Genomic DNA, 15,828 nt, shown 5'->3' on the forward strand with positions numbered 1-15,828 from the left:
ACAGGAAGGCTCTACCACTAGGTTCTTAAAGGGCACAGTCACCCACCTGGTTAGAGGAAGACTGAATTGTGGGCCGCTTGGAGTGACTTTGGGAAGCCGGCCCACTGGGCGAGGAGGTGGCTCCACCAGCCGGTGCAGCGACAAAGAGGCCCGCGGGCTCACCAGCTAGCATCTTAAGTTGCCCCTGCTGTGCGCGCTCAGGTCCCCACGCACCACACTGGGTGCTGTAGGGGAGGCAAAGCATTGGTGGGCGCGTCACCAGAATGCGGGGTTCCGTTCCTTGGAGGCACCTGAGAAACGGGGCGAAGCTGGGAGGAACTGGGTCGTCACCTAAAATCTCTCAAAGGTGCTTGCGGGGTGGGGAGCGCACGGCTTTTCGCCAATTCTTCACATCGGCAGAGGGGCTTCCTTGTGCGCCAGGTGTGATCCAGGTCCCCAGCTCGGTGGATTTGGGGACAGGAGGGGTAACGAGATTTGCAAGTAAGCAGCGCACTCCAGCCCCCCGCCGCGGGGGTGAGCGGTGTTGGAAGGGTGAAGGCGCAAGGGTCCTGGGCAGGGCGCGCCCTCGGCGAGAACCTGCGCCGAGAGGCCGGGACGGGAGCTGGCAGCCGCGCCGCCGGGACCCACCTGCCCGGGGCCGCGCGCCCGGCTCCGGCCCGGGTCGGGCGGCGAGGGGAGGGGGCGCGGTCGGCGCGGGGGGTGGGGCGGGTGGCGGGCGCGCGGCTTCCCCGAAGGCGGAGGCGGGGCGGGCGGGCCCCGGGAGGCGTGGGGGGCGGACCCGCCCGCTGCCCGCGCTGCTCGCTCGCCCGCCTGCCCGCTCGCACTCGGTCGCGCCGCGGGGCAGGCATGGGAGCGGAGCGCGCCCTCCCGGCGCCCACACCTGTCTGAGCGGCGCAGGAACCCCGGCCGCAGCGGGCAGCTCGGCGCGGGTGAGTGCGGGCGCGGGTGAGTGCGGGCGCGGCCCGGGCGCCCTCCCGGACGCGGGGCGGCGGGGCGCGGGAGGAGCGGGACAATGGGCCGGTGCGCACGGGGTGGGGTGGCTGCGGGGCGCACGGAGGACGTGGCCCGGGCCGCCCCCGGGGCTGGGGGGCTGGGGGGCTGGGGGGCTGGGGCCCGAGGCAGGAAGAAGTCCGCGGAGGCTCGGGCGCTGCTGGGCACTTGGATTCACCCACTGTCACCCGGGAAGCGGGCGGGGAAAGAAGGTTCGGAAGACACTGCTGTCTGGGATGCCTGGTGGGAGTGGGAGTGGAGAGAGCCGGCTCTGGGCAAGCTCTCCCCCGGGTGGCAACACCCCACCTCCTGCACACACCACCACCGCCACTACTTGTTCGCCTTGAGTTTTGCGTGTATACGTTCCACCAAGATCTGAACATTAAAGTTTAACCCTGGGCACGTGGCTGTGAACGCACCTTAGCGAGCAAGGACAGGGCAGTGGGCACGGCCTGGGGACTAGGACCTTTCCTCCGGAGCCTTAGTGAAGGACCTGTGCTTCCCTAAGAAACTAGCGTCTGTGAACTAGTTGTTGAAAGCCAAGACTTCTTCAGCCTGTGGTCCTCCATCACGAGGTAACTTAGGAATAAAAGTTTGAGAAAAAGTTTAAAAAGTGGCTTACAAGAGGAGGGAGAACTGTGTAGGTGCAGGAAAACCGCCACTCCCCATCAGAGTACAAATTTGGTTTGCTTTCACCAGAAAAGAGCTGATAAAAATCCTGTTTGTTTTATTGCCCTTTGGGCGACACCCAGGAGATTTCAGAAACAGCCCGTAGGGGGTGGAAAGCTCCCGCTTAGTGTTGGCATGGGGCTGACTTCTCTCAGCTCCTGAAATTGAACTTGAGGGCCCCCCCCCCCCAAGCACTTTTTAGGATCAGATACGCCAAAGTGAGAATCGTTTTTAGGAGTGGTGGTGTGAGAAGGAGTTAAATTCATAGTCTGAAGGCAGCTGTGGCCAAAAGCTGAATGCCAACTTAATATCAGGATATTTATTGCACTTGCTCCAGGGTCCTATTTGTGCATAAGGGCATTCAAAATAGACTTACCGCTGTCTCGCAAGACGTCTCTGTTAGGCAGGAGTGCATAGAGAGGGAGTGGGGAGGAGGCACTTGGGAAATGCCACAGAAAGCCCTTCTCTCTACTTGTGGAAGTGTTGGTGATCATATGCACACCATCTGCATTTCAATACATTGTTTCTCTTGTGCTTGTCTCATATAAAGTCAAGAGGTACGTTTTCATCCCTTCCTGTGCCTGAGCTGCAAAGGAAGCATTCTTCCAAGGTAACTAATATGGATCTCATTCTGTAACACCGACAACTTATTCAGGTAGATGGTGAATGGTGGGCGCATTTTTCCGTCTGCAGCATAAATGCCAAGGAGGCCATTAGTGGGTCTGGGAACATTGCTGGGCCCACTCTGCCTTGTTTCAGAGTCTCAGGTTCTCCTCCATGTTTCTTCTCATAGATCCCTTAGGATTCAATTCACCAGGCATTATTCAGGCGTAACTCCCACTGACTTGGGGGGGGGGGGGGTGGGATTTGTTTCTCATGGATGCACCATTGACAGTTTTATACCCTCTGTTCTTGTACTGCTGCCAGGTTTGTCCCCGGTCACTGGGGCAGTTCATTTTGCCTAAAATCTGATAGAGAAGTTAAGCTTCTATTGCCCACAAGATTATGTTTAGGGTGGCTGCACTTGTAAATGCCCTGCATTTCTTTCCTGAACGGGACTGTAATTCTTAAGCCATTATGCAATCAGGTCTGTTTTCCTTTAACAGACTCGGGGACTTTGGAAAATGAGAGCAAGCCTGGCTACAGAGCTTTGTTCATTTTTAGGTATTTGCTTTAGGAATTAGTCTGGTTTCACTGTTCAGTGTCCCTGGCCACAGATTCCATGGGAAACCCTTTGTTCATGCTTCCAACTGGTGTCCAAAACCTCTATCTTCACCAGCTTTCCCACTGTTTCTTTCTGTCATGACTGTGTATAGTAGTCACAGGAGTTCATCCGTTGTGCAATAGTTTACACGTTGTCCCCCGGAGTAGATGTTCCCTCCCAGCCCTTACTTGCTGTAGGAGTTGTAGCTTTCTCCCAAACACGTGCCCTCTGGAGGAGGCCTGTGTTGCTGCAGTTTTGAAGTCTAAGGTGCAGAACTAGAAGAGAGCAGTCATGGGCCCAGTCTCCAAGGAGATGAGTGTTGTTTGCACATCTGATAATGCGAGTTGTTCCCTCACCGTAAGGTCAGTGGTGAGCTCCTGAACTGGCCGCGTCCTCATGAGGTATGCGCATGTTTCGACAGTGGGCAGCGGGACAGTGGCTCCCAGTGAGTGATGGAGCGGGGGCTGTGTAATCCGCTTGTGAGTCAGTATACAGAGTTGGGAAAGGAAAACAGTTTCTCTATCACCAAGCGTGGTGAGAAAATATTTGCCTCCCTCAATTTTCCATTCTGCTTTGCCATTTGGGTGAAGCGATGCACGAACTTACTTAGCCGAGAACTTTAAAAGATAAATGTGTGTATGAGGGATTCTTATCCTTTACAAAGACTTATTCTTAAAAACGAAATGTTGTAGACCTGAATTTTCTTCATCCAGATTTAGATACAATCAGGTAAGACTTGGACATCTTCATTCCTTGTTCAAGGTGTGCATTTTCCAGACAGTTCTATAAGGGTAAGGTGATTCATATGTAAAGAGAGAACTTAAAGTTATGTAACCCATTTAGTTACCTTTCCAGCTGTGAGCTTATGAATGTTTTTATTACATCTGTTTACATGCTAGAGTGTTTCTATTTAAATAACTGGGCATGGCACAGGCTTACCCAGAGCTGATAAAAATGGAAACAATGATTATTTGTCTCCTGGGGAATTATTCTATAATCAGGTGAGTCGAGAAATTAATGCAAAGCCACCCACCTGATTTTAAAGCATCACCGTTCTCCTTGGTGTGTGATTAATGGGGAAGGGACCTGGGGAAGGTGTGAGGGCCTCAGGGAGCAAGCAGCAGGTCAGTTCCCACTCTCCTGAGAGCATTCACACCCAGACATCCTTCCTTCCATTCTTGAAAGCCGCCCTCTGCTGGAGGCCTTTGCTTTCTTTGATGACTGATCAGGGAAATCTTGTCACCCAGATAAGCAAGGGATTAACATGGTAAAGTTTCCTTTTTCTTTTCCCCAATGCCCCCACCCTCCAGAGCAGGGGTTCTCAAACTACGGCCAGCGGGCCACATGAGGCCCGCGGAAAACATATATCTGGCCCGCCGGGTGTTTTTGCCACCGCTGCCTGTTGCTTAGCAGCCAACTAGTTTTTTTTTAAACTATAGTCGGGCCCTCCAACAGTCTGAGGGACAGTGAACTGGCCCCCTGTTTAAAAAGTTTGAGGACCCCTGCTCCAGAGTTTCCTAAAGGTAAGCCCCTGCCTGAGTTGTGGCTGGCTGCACACATGCTACCTGTGAACAGAATAGCGCCTGCCCTCGACTTTTTGTGACCCTAGAAAATTATAAAATTAGAGACTCCTAGGCCTGAAAAGACCAGCGCTGAGAAGACTAAAGAGATCACCTGGTGCCCTGGCCAGTGTGGCTGGGCGACCTCCCGTGCACAGAGAGGTTGCTGGTTGGATTCCTGGTCAGGGCACATGCCCAGGTTGTGGGCTCAATCCCCAGGGGGGGGGGGGGGGGGCGTGTGTGTGCAGGAGACAGCTGTTTCTCTCTTTTCCCTTCCTCTCTAAAAATCAGTAACTATCCTTTAAGAGAGAGAGAGAGGGAGAGAGAGAGATATCACCTGGTATTCATAACAATTTTTAAGCCACCCTAAACACACATTAGGTAAAGGAGAGGACAGTTTATGAAGTTAGAACTTCAATATGATGTCACTTTTAAACCCATCTGGGGACCTGAGCGCACACAACTTTATTTCCCAATTTCTGATCAGGTTTTTCTTTTTTGTTTGTTTTGTTTTTAATGAATCAATGCAGAATAATCTGAGCTGCATTAATTTCTAAATCTGAGTTAAAATTTTTAAAATGCAGTTTTATAGCTTTTAGAGTTACATAGAAACTTTAATCAAGATAGAAAATGTCAGTCTAACCGGCATGGCTCAGTGGTTGAGCATGAACCAGGAGGTCATGGTTTGATTCCCGGTCAGGACACATGCCCGGGTTGTGGGCTTGGTCCCCATTGTGGGGACTGCAGGAGACAGACGATCAATGATTCTCTCTCATCATTGATATTTCTATCTCTCCTTCTCCCTTCCTCGCTGAAATCAATGTATGTATTTTTAAAAGGTAGGAAATGTCAGAGCAAGGTTGTACCCCACAAGTTAATAGATTTAAGTGATAATATAGGGAACTTGTAAACAATGTTTCAAACTTATAGAATCCCTGGTTTTTGAGGTATTGAAAAAGCTTAGTTCTAAGGGATTAGAACTTCACCTTGCCCTGCGATTTTGCAGTTCTTATAGATGGCAGACTCCTTAACTGGCTAGATGCCCAGAATTTAACTTGTAAGGACTCTGAATTGGTAATATTATCTAATACTCATTAGATAATACTCTGTCTAGAATAGTAATATTCTTTGGTACACTCTTTAGCCCTCTCTAGCAACACTGATTTGTAAGTTATCCTAGACGTTCATGGCTTAGTCATCCATCATTTTGCTGAAAAATAAATTTGATCCTATATCAAGAGGCTGGAGTGAAGCTGTGGCTAGTGAGAGGGCCTAGCTAACTGCCCAGTGCACACACTCAGGAAGAGACTTGTTCTAATTTCTCCATACCCACTAACTCTCATGAACTGACTTGTAAAAACACTGTTTCTTTTTTGAAAGACAGACTTTGAAAAATCAACAACAAAGAGAGGTATGCTCACGCTTCAAGGTCTTTGAAAGTCTTTTTCCTTTAAAATTTGTATTGGTTTTTAGAGAGAGAGGAAGGGAGAGGGAGAGAGAGAGAAACATTGATGTGAGAGCAATAAATTGATAGACTGCCTCCTGCACACACCTGCACTGAGAATGGAGCCCATAACCCAGGGACACGTGCCCTGACCAGGAATCAAAGCAGCAATCTTCTGTGCACTGGATGACACCCAATCAACTGAGCCACACCAGCCAGGGCAAAAGTATTTTTTAAACAGGGGTTTACTATAGGCAAAGCACTTGGAAAAATGAAATTAGAGTTAATTTTGCCTGAGAGGGCATTAATTCATGAATGCAAGGCTCCTAGATGGATCCTAGTTCCAGACTCTTTCCTACTGTTCTCTTCCCTGATACCCTTGTCAAAGGACTATTTCAGTGTTTGGACAAATGGATGAAGCTAAAGACAAACGCCACTGGAGCGATTCTGCTACAGTAGATAATTCAAACTCTCTATTCCCAGCATCCAGTTAACATGCAAATTTCAGGTTTGGGGTTTGAAGATGCATGATCTAGATCAGCCGTGGGCAAACTACGGCCCGCGGGCCAGATCCGGCCCATTTGAAATGAATAAAGCTAAAAAAAAAAAAAAAGACCGTACCCCTTTATGTAATGATGTTTACTTTGAATTTATATTAGTTCACACAAACACTCCATCCATGCTTTTGTTCCGGCCCTCCGGTCCAGTTTAAGAACCCATTGTGGCCCTCGAGTCAAAAAGTTTGCCCACCCCTGATCTAGATAATAATATGAGCATATTTTATGAGCACTGTTATGTTCATCATGCACACCAAAAATATTATTGACTACTTAGGATAATACATAGCATAATAAGATCTCATCTCCTCCTTTCTCTCTCTCCCCTAAAAATTATATTTTGAAAACAGGAATACTTGGCAGCTTGCACCTCTGTCTGGAGTCTGTGTTTTCTTTCTTAAGATTAGCTGAAGTAACACTTGGCCTACCACATCTGCTGCTCAATGTTAGCCGGCATTAACGTTCTCCACATTAGTCGAAGGAAGGAGGGGGTGGTGTCTCGGGGCCCAAGATGCAGCCTCGTGGGAGGTACATGATTCCTCCTAGTACATATCACACTTGGCAGGGATTCTGGTGTGGAGGTACTTAGTCACCTAGACAGCAACTTACATAGAGAAAAGGCTGTCCAAGCCCTAGATATGCCCAAGAGCTGGGTCCTCGCCCAGGAGATGGGAGCAATTAGGTACAGAGCCACCCCCGAAGTCTACATGGTCGTCCTCACCACACCTACCCCACCTATAAAGTTGGCCTGTACTAGCCTTAGCACCCCCTGCCTTGTCTACCTGGAACTTTCATCTTTTTTTTTTAGTTTATTTTTTATTGTCAGTGGTACAGATGTTCCCCATTTCTCCCCTACTCCCCCCTCTGCCCAACCCCCACCCCACCCCAGGCCTTCACCTCACTATTGTCTGTGTCCATGGGCTATGCATATATGCACCTAGTTCTTTGGTTAAAGAACTTTCAGTCGTTTGTGCATGCACCCCATGAGTTAAAGGATTTAGAGAAATAATCAGATGTAGTTCCTGCCCACAAAAGGACCCATGGATCCTTCCTATTTGAAAAAATGGAGAGAAGCAGTTTCAAGGAATCAGGAAGCCCCAAGGAATTGGCTTTCCAAGACCTCCTGCCTGCCTTTCCCATCCCTGTCCTCCCTGACAGAAGTGGAATCAGATAAGCACACCCCCACCAGGGATGGAGCCCACAACCCGGGGGCACATGCCCTGACCAGGAATTAGACTGGCAACCTTCTGGTACACTGGATAATGCCCAACCATCCAGTGCAGCAGAGGGGAGAAAGAGACAAGCACAAGGATCCCAGAGGTGGGTGGGGCGCCCACATTGTAGAAATACCATGTGTGGATAATGGGGATATGGACTGGCATGCTCAGCTGGACTACATCAGCTAGCTCAATGGCACCCCAAAATTGCAAATGGGTCTGTACTTCCGAAGAGGGAGAGGGTGAGAATAATGGAACAGTTTCCTTCTGACTCCTGCTACATTCCACTAGCCTCTTGAGACCTAACCCCGCCTTGGCCTAGTTTTGGGATGTCTGAGCATGAATGAATTACCTCACCTGTTAGTCAGCTTCCCTTGAATAGAAGGTTCAGAGCCATTCAAAACCGACTGATGCTTCGACATCTGGGGAAGTTCTCCTTCCCATCTTCTTTTTCTTGTTGTTTTTCTTGTGGGGTGATTGATCTCAGGCTTTCAACATACCTTTCAGGATGAAATCCAAACTCCTTCATCTCCTAGACTCAGCCCTTCACAATCCAGCTCTTGCCTGTTGCCTCTGTCGCTTCTTCTGTTCCACCCTTGCGGAGCTAAGCATGATTCCTGAAAGGACGTGCCCTGTCGCAGGACTCCTTGTCCTCACAGGCTGTTGCTTCCTCTAAGAGGCCCCTTCACTCTTTCTTCTGTGACCTAACTTCTGTTCGGCTTCAGCACCCATCTCCAGCCTCACCTCCTCTGGAACCCCTCCCCTGTTCTTCTTATTCCCATAGCTGACTTCAGGGCCTTTCTCTGAGCTACCACATCACCCTCATCCATCTCTGTCATTAGCACTCAGCAGGTATCATTCAAAAACAGGATTTTTTTTGAGCTACGCCAATCATTCGCTCAGTCTTTCATGCACACAGTAAATGAATAAATCGGTGTTGAGTGCTAGCGTAGGCCCAAATTCAAGGCATTTAGACTAGCTGGGACCATACATACAAAGGCCTAAAAAAGTAACCAACAGGGGCAGTCATGATGTGATCGACCTTTGACTAAGGTCCTGCTGGTATAAGACAAAACCTATAGGAAGAAGAAATATTTTATATGTTAGAGGCCTGACTACTCTGGCACTAAATTTATAATAGTTAAGATTGTTCTAAATTCAAAGCAAAAAACCAAAGAAGCACACACAAAAACGCAAAAGTCTTATATCCTTCTAAATGCACCCATTTAGAGGCGATGGGGGTCCCCATATGAGTGACACCGTGGAGCTCTCCCTCCTTCTGCGTGTCACTCAGCAAGCTGAGCAATTTAAATTTACTCTCTGCGTGAGCAAGTTGCTCTGTGGATGCTCCAAGTTCATGCTTTAATGAGAATGAGAGGAAAGAAAGGCACGAAGGTTTAGTCTGAAGCACAAAGAGGCTCAAAATTACCCGGAAATTGAGGCTGGTCCATCAGTTCATCTGGGGATTGATGGCCCTACGCTCACCGCCCTGCAGTGGGCCGTCCTCAGGGGCATCTTCCACATAGAAGGGAATGACTTGGTTTTGGACACCAGGCCATGGGAATGTTCCAAGGCCAAGCCCTTGCATTGTAGTGAAACCATCATCTCGGGATTCCTCTCCACACCCTGATTCCTGTGGAGGGTTTGCAGACTTAGGAACAATGACAGTCCAGCTGGCATGGCTCAGTGGTTGAGTGTCGACCGATGAACCGGGAGATCTCCGTTTGATTCCCGGTTAGGGCACACGCCCCGGTTGTGGGCTCGATCCCCACTGGGGCAGCGTGCAGGAGGCAGCTAATCAATGATTCTCTCTCTGTCGCTCCCTCTCCCTTTCTCTCTGAAGCCTACACATGTATATATGAAACAACGACAGGCATGCCGTTGACTGTGTCTGCAGTAAACCAGCACTTGGCCCCTTGCCCTCCTGACCCGCTTGTCTTTGTTCCCACAGAGAGTGGTGCTCAGCATGGCGGGGATTCCAGGGCTCCTCCTCCTCCTCGTGCTCCTCCTCCTTCTCTGTGCTGTCGGGCAGGTGAGCCCCTCCGGAGCCCACTGGAAACCCACCTGGCCTGCCTACCGCCTCCCCGTCATCTTGCCCCAGTCCACTCTCCACTTAGCCAAGCCAGACTTCGGGGCCGAAGCCAAATTGGAAGTGTCCTCCTCATGTGGACCCCAGTGTCATAAGGGAACCCCACTGCCCACTTACGAAGAGGTCAAGCAGTACCTGTCTTATGAAACGCTCTATGCCAACGGCAGCCGCACAGAGACCCAGGTGGGCATTTATGTCCTCAGCAGTGGTGGCGGCGAGTCTTCGGGCAAGTCCCGGAGGAAGCGGCAGATTTACGGCTACGACAGCAGGTTCAGCATTTTTGGGAAGGACTTCCTGCTCAACTACCCCTTCTCGACATCGGTGAAGCTATCCACAGGCTGCACAGGCACCCTGGTGTCGGAGAAGCACGTCCTCACGGCTGCCCATTGCATACACGATGGCAAAACCTACGTGAAAGGAACCCAGAAACTCCGCGTGGGCTTCCTGAAGCCCAAGGTTAAAGATGGTCGAGGGGCCAAGAACTCCAGCGCAGCCGTGCCCGAGAAGATGAAATTTCAATGGATCCGAGTGAAACGCACCCATGTGCCCAAAGGTTGGATCAAGGGCAATGCCAACGACATTGGCATGGATTATGACTATGCTCTCCTGGAACTCAAAAAACTCCACAAAAGAAAGTTCATGAAGATCGGGGTGAGCCCTCCCGCCAAGCAGCTGCCGGGGGGCCGAATCCACTTCTCTGGTTATGACAATGACCGACTGGGCAACTTGGTGTACCGCTTCTGCGACGTCAAAGATGAGACCTATGACCTGCTCTACCAGCAGTGTGATGCCCAGCCCGGGGCCAGTGGGTCAGGGGTCTACGTGAGGATGTGGAAGAAACAGCAGCAGAAGTGGGAGCGAAAAATTATTGGCATCTTTTCAGGGCACCAATGGGTAGACATGAATGGTTCTCCACAGGATTTCAATGTCGCTGTTAGGATCACGCCTCTCAAGTACGCCCAGATTTGCTATTGGATTAAAGGAAACTACCTGGATTGCAGGGAGGGGTGACACGTTCATCCTTCCTGCGGCACTTAAAGGTCTTCGTATCCTTATTTTAGGAGAGGCCACATGTCATTGGTGTGTGTGTGTGTGTGTATGTGTGTGCATGTGTGTGTGTGTGTGTATGTAATGTGTCATAATATCTTTTACACCATTTTTTAAAATTGCAAGATGACTGGCATCATGATTTGAAAATCGGTTTGTGTATCATGTCATATCATTTGAGCAGTTGGCAAGCCTACTTTTGCATAGAAATAAAAAGCATACTGATGTTTGGGGCAATGGGGACTCTAGCGATTAAGTTAATCTTTCACTTTTTGAGAATTTTGATTTTTGTTTCATCTGAACTTGTTGCAAAGGTTTATATTAAATATGTGGCATATAGGAGATATAATTTCTAATGTGTGTATAGTGTGTACTTTCTCCTGAGAGTCATCTTATTTTTGTTTTGTTTGTTTTTTAAATTCCTAATCACTAATGTTTCCAGATGGCAGTGTTCCCGGCTGCATACAACGCATGGTACCTTTCACAGCACATCTGAGACAGGCAGTTCCCATATTTTGGATTTGGAGCATCTGCGCAGTAGTCTTTGATCAGTAAAATAATTTGTTGATGATGTTAGTACACATTAAATTATACCTTACAGTCAGTCAGTACCCAAGGTGTTTTTAGTTTTGAAATAGTTCCTCTTCCAAAGATTGTTGCTCTACATTTGGGGAAGACTTTGCATATGGCCCACCCCAGAGTAGGCTAGATGGTTGATGCCAGTACTTCCAGGATTTAACAGGATTTCACTCACATTTCTTGAACTAGCTGTTTTTCAGAAGACAAGAATCGGGGCCTCATTCGAGCAGGCTGTGTTGCTTCCCAGCGAACAGTTGTGGTCACACTACAATCATTGCATTTTCCCCCTGGAGTGTAGCACATCTCATGTTTTATCATTTGGATGGAGTAATTGAAAATGAATTAAATTCCAGAGAACAATGGATGCATTGCTCGGCAGATGTCACGGCAGAATGAGGACTTGTTTGGAGCCTGGCACAGTCACACGGCCTAATCAGAATTATTTCGCATACTTTTCAGGGTGCTTTTGGGGAGCTGTGTGCTTGGGTCATTTGGACACTTTTCTCTTGTACTTTACTTATTTTATAGTAAAAATATTTGGAAGGTGCTATAAGAAAAAACATGACTTTTTTCTCCCTTGCTTTAAAAGGGCCTGTTTTACTGGAATACTCTAAGCTGCAGGCACATATAATCAAGTACAGTAGAACAATGGCAAGTGGGAGAAGGCAAAATGGATCAGAATCATCACTCCAATAAGTGCCTTTATGAACGTTTTATCAATAGGAAAATCACAGTAGATACAGGAAAGAGTTTGACTTATTCTATGTTTTCATTCTTTGCCTCTCAGCCTGAACACTTCCTTTTAAATGGATTACAAATGGGTCACAAGGCAGATGTTTGCTGTTCTCGCTCCCCGGGTAACTTCAGTCCGCCTTCTGACTATTTGTGAGGACATCCAAATACAATACTGGTGCTTAAACCTCCCCCAGGTGGTTTGGCTTGTGTGTCTCTTGAACTTTTCAGAAGGATAATCCTGCTAAGGCACTCAAGAAATGTACAACCATAGTGCTTTATTTAAATCTCATAAGAAATACTATGCATAGCATCCTAGCCAGTTTGGCTCAGTGGATAGAGAGTCGGCCAGCAGACCAAAGGGTCCCAGGTTCAATTCCAGTCAAGGGCACTTATCTTCGTTGCAGGCTCCTCCCCGGCCTGGTTCCTGGTCAGGGCTCATGCAGGAGGCAACCAACCAATGTGTTTCTCTCACATCGATATTTCTCTCTGTCTTTCCCTCTCTTTTCCACTCTTTCTAAAAAATCAATGGAAAAATATCCTTGGATGAGGATTAAAAAAAAATACTATGCATAGCAAAGAGGCGCAGGGCCACCAGGAATCTTCTGAGTACAATTTGCTTTGGAATCTAGCAAGAATCTAGCCTGAGGAAGAAGAGCGGTCTCCATCTCTATGTCTGGTATTTGGGGGGTTTGTTTGGTTTTGCTTTTGCTTGGTGTAAAGAGGTGTTCACTGAATACCTAGATCGGAACTGATTTTAAAAAAAAAAAAAATCAATAAATACACCTTGATTTCTTCATGTCGTTCCTGTGCAAAGGTTAAACTTTCCTCATCAAGGAGAGGCAGTGGCACAAAGCCAAAATAGCATCAATGTTTAGTGCTCACGTAGATGTAACTTCACTAAAGAATTGTACCACGTGCTCTGGCAGCGTACCTCAAGACTGTAAAATCATTCAACATGTCCATCTTTTCAGTGGTAATAGAAGGAAGCATTATATTAAACTATCATGGAAGTTGAAATAAAAAAAAGACTCATGATATTAAGATAATTTGTGTATTAATTATACACCCTAAGCATATATTCCCAGTAAGATGAGTAGAATGTTTCCTAAAGTGTGTGCCTTAACCACTCATCCCTCCACATTTTCTACCAAAAATAAAGAGGGCACCGTCACCAAGGAGGAGGGAGATGCCCCTCAGTAGCCCCCCTTTATCAGGGATTCACATGCTTGTTTGCACATGAAAAGCTCTAAGAAGTCCTGTACTGGAGACATGTTAATGATTTAATATCTGCATTTCAATAAACATCTTTGATCACCACAGCCTTGTTTTCTACTTATGAGCAATTTAGTGTTCTAATAAATACATTCTGGGGATTGCTGTGACAGCCTTTGGGTCAAGGTGCACAAAGTCTGATGAGCTCAAAGTGCTGTCAGGTGTCAGTGCCTTTTGGGTTTAACCAGAACCTCGTATCCAGATTTGAAAGTGTTTAGATGAAACGGCAGAGAAGAAACTTGAAAATCATTTGTTGCTGAGTATCAGAAGGTGGTGGCAGAATTTGGGGCACATATTTTCCATAGACTTTATTTGGAATTTTGAACTTTATAAAGGAAGTAGTCCCGCCCCCCAATACAGTTAATAATACTGTATTGTATATATTTGTGTGTGTGTGTGTATATATACATATATATATATATATATACATATATATATATATATATATATATATATATATATATATATATAGGCAACTAAAGAGGTAAAGAAATATAAGCCAGTCTGTGGCAGAGTTGTATGTATATTCTTTCATTACTTTTTTTGGACTGGAAATATATTTAAAAACAAAAAACACCCTGGAGAGTAAGTGGGGACATGGGGATCATGCCCTTCACTATGTGTAACTCATCTACCTGCCCCATAGAGGGCAAGCCCCCAGGGACACCTGGTTCAATATTTAAGGTAGTGGCCTCTCTCTGACACCTAGAGGAGTCTTCGGTTCAGAACTTTTGAGGATGACAAGCCTGCACTGGAGTAATGATGCTCTAACCGCCATGTGCTAACATGTAAATGACAGCCACCCAGGGTGTCCAGAGCGGTTCTGTCAGCTGTTGCCCAGCACTTCCTCTCTGAGGGCGGTCAGCTCCGGGCCAGAGAGCCTAGTGGACAGCTCCTGCACCTTCCTTCTTGCTTGGCCTGAGTCTCACTGTTCATGTCTGCCCTTTCCTTAGTCCTTGTCATGAACCAGCTCCAGGATGCCTGGAAATTGCCTCCATTAATTGATTTCCATGGATACTTGGTAATGTGGCCATTTAATTTATCGTCTAGAGTGGAATTCTTTTGAGACTGACTGAAGGGGAATTCTATTCCTAAAAAGGCTAGGACAGCAGGTGTGCACCAGGTATGTCCCGGGAAATGAAGCATGTTTGGTCGCCTTAATTGGTAAACCCTTCAGAGCACTTTATGGAATGCAGACTGACAGTCCTTGTTAATCCAGGAGCAACCACAGGGCTGCAGCTAACAGTGTGCCTCATCTCCGGTTTTTATCGTTCCTACTGCATGCCTTCTCCACCTGGATCAGCATTCTGAGGGCCTCTGATAAGGGAAGGAAACATCAAAATTCCTTTTCATGGGGTGAAGTCTAGAGTACATGAGTGGTAAACACAACCATTTCTAGCAGATGAACACACATCTGTTTTTAGTCTACTGTTTCCCAGAGAAGGAAATAAACCAGAGAAGGGAGTAAACAAGGCTGGGAGCTAGGGCAGCAGACTGGTGTGAGGAGATGGTGGTCTTGGAGTTGGGCAGACTGATTCCATAGTTACCTGGTTCTTTTTGGGGAATACATCTCAGTGTGGGTTACTTTAAAACAACCCTCCTATTTGATTCAAAGATCCTCTCTTTTCTGGGTTCCAGCTCCTCCAGTGGGCTGGGGTAGAGCAAAGGAAGAGAGAAAGGGCAAATGTCTGTGTCGTTTCTCAGTGGTTACTACGTCTCAGATAATACCAGCTCTTCCATCCCCCTTAGCTCTCACCTCTGGTGATATAACCCTCTGCCTCCTGTTGTTGGGCACCTTTGTCTGGTAGACAGTCCTCTCTGGTGGTGAAACAGTAAAATACCCCAAGCCTAGCCATTCTCTTCCATGCTGGCCTTACCCACTGGGAGCTCACAGGCTTGCTACACCTGACTGTGAGTTGCCCATTGAGGATTTTGGGGGAAATGCCCCAGACTGAGGGATCTGGAGTACAAGAGCCCTGGCAAGATCAAATTTTGTCTGTTCAAAAGGTGAAATAGGCAAAGGGGTTAAAAAGTTATAAATATATAAAATAAGTCCCTGGGATGTAATGCAGAGTATGGTGATGATAGTTAATAATACTGTATTGTATATTTAGAAGTTGCTAAAAATCTTAAAAGTTCTCATCACAAGAAAAAAAAAGTTGTAACTGAATGGTGACAGGTGTTAACAAGACTTGTGGTGATCATTTTGCAATATATACAAATATCCAATCATTATGTTATGCACCTGAAACTAATATGTCAATTGTATCTCAGTTTTTAAAAAGAGAAAAAGAGTGACACTTAAGTTTGGGGCCTGAGCATGCAGGTAGAGTCCAGGTGCCAATTGCTGAGATGGAAAAGAGGATTGGGGAGAATGAAAAATCAAGAAGCCCTGGCCAGATAGCTCAGTTGGTTAGAGCATCATCCAGGCACTTCAAGGCTCAATCCCTGGTCAAGGCACATACA

At 47.4% G+C, this 15,828-nt stretch overlaps 1 protein-coding gene across 3 annotated transcripts; it reads left to right on the plus strand.

Annotated features, from left to right (window-relative positions):
- Positions 1 to 292: 292 nt before the first annotated feature.
- PRSS23 (serine protease 23) lies at positions 293 to 13,402 on the plus strand. 3 transcript variants are annotated; one of them, XM_081098985.1, is made up of 2 exons: positions 293 to 480; positions 9,592 to 13,402. In XM_081098985.1, exon 2 carries the CDS (start codon positions 9,607 to 9,609, stop codon positions 10,738 to 10,740), a length of 1,134 nt encoding a protein of 377 aa, XP_080955111.1. In that variant the 5' UTR covers positions 293 to 480; positions 9,592 to 9,606; the 3' UTR covers positions 10,741 to 13,402. The 3 variants fall into 3 exon arrangements, with proteins under 3 accessions (XP_080955111.1, XP_080955110.1, XP_080955109.1); XM_081098984.1 differs by lacking the exon at positions 293 to 480 and adding an exon at positions 821 to 945; XM_081098983.1 differs by lacking the exon at positions 293 to 480 and adding an exon at positions 827 to 929.
- Positions 13,403 to 15,828: the final 2,426 nt, after the last annotated feature.

Source organism: Myotis nattereri, assembly GCF_964212035.1.
Source record: "Myotis nattereri genome assembly, chromosome: 9".
Classification (NCBI taxonomy): Eukaryota; Metazoa; Chordata; class Mammalia; order Chiroptera; family Vespertilionidae; genus Myotis; species Myotis nattereri.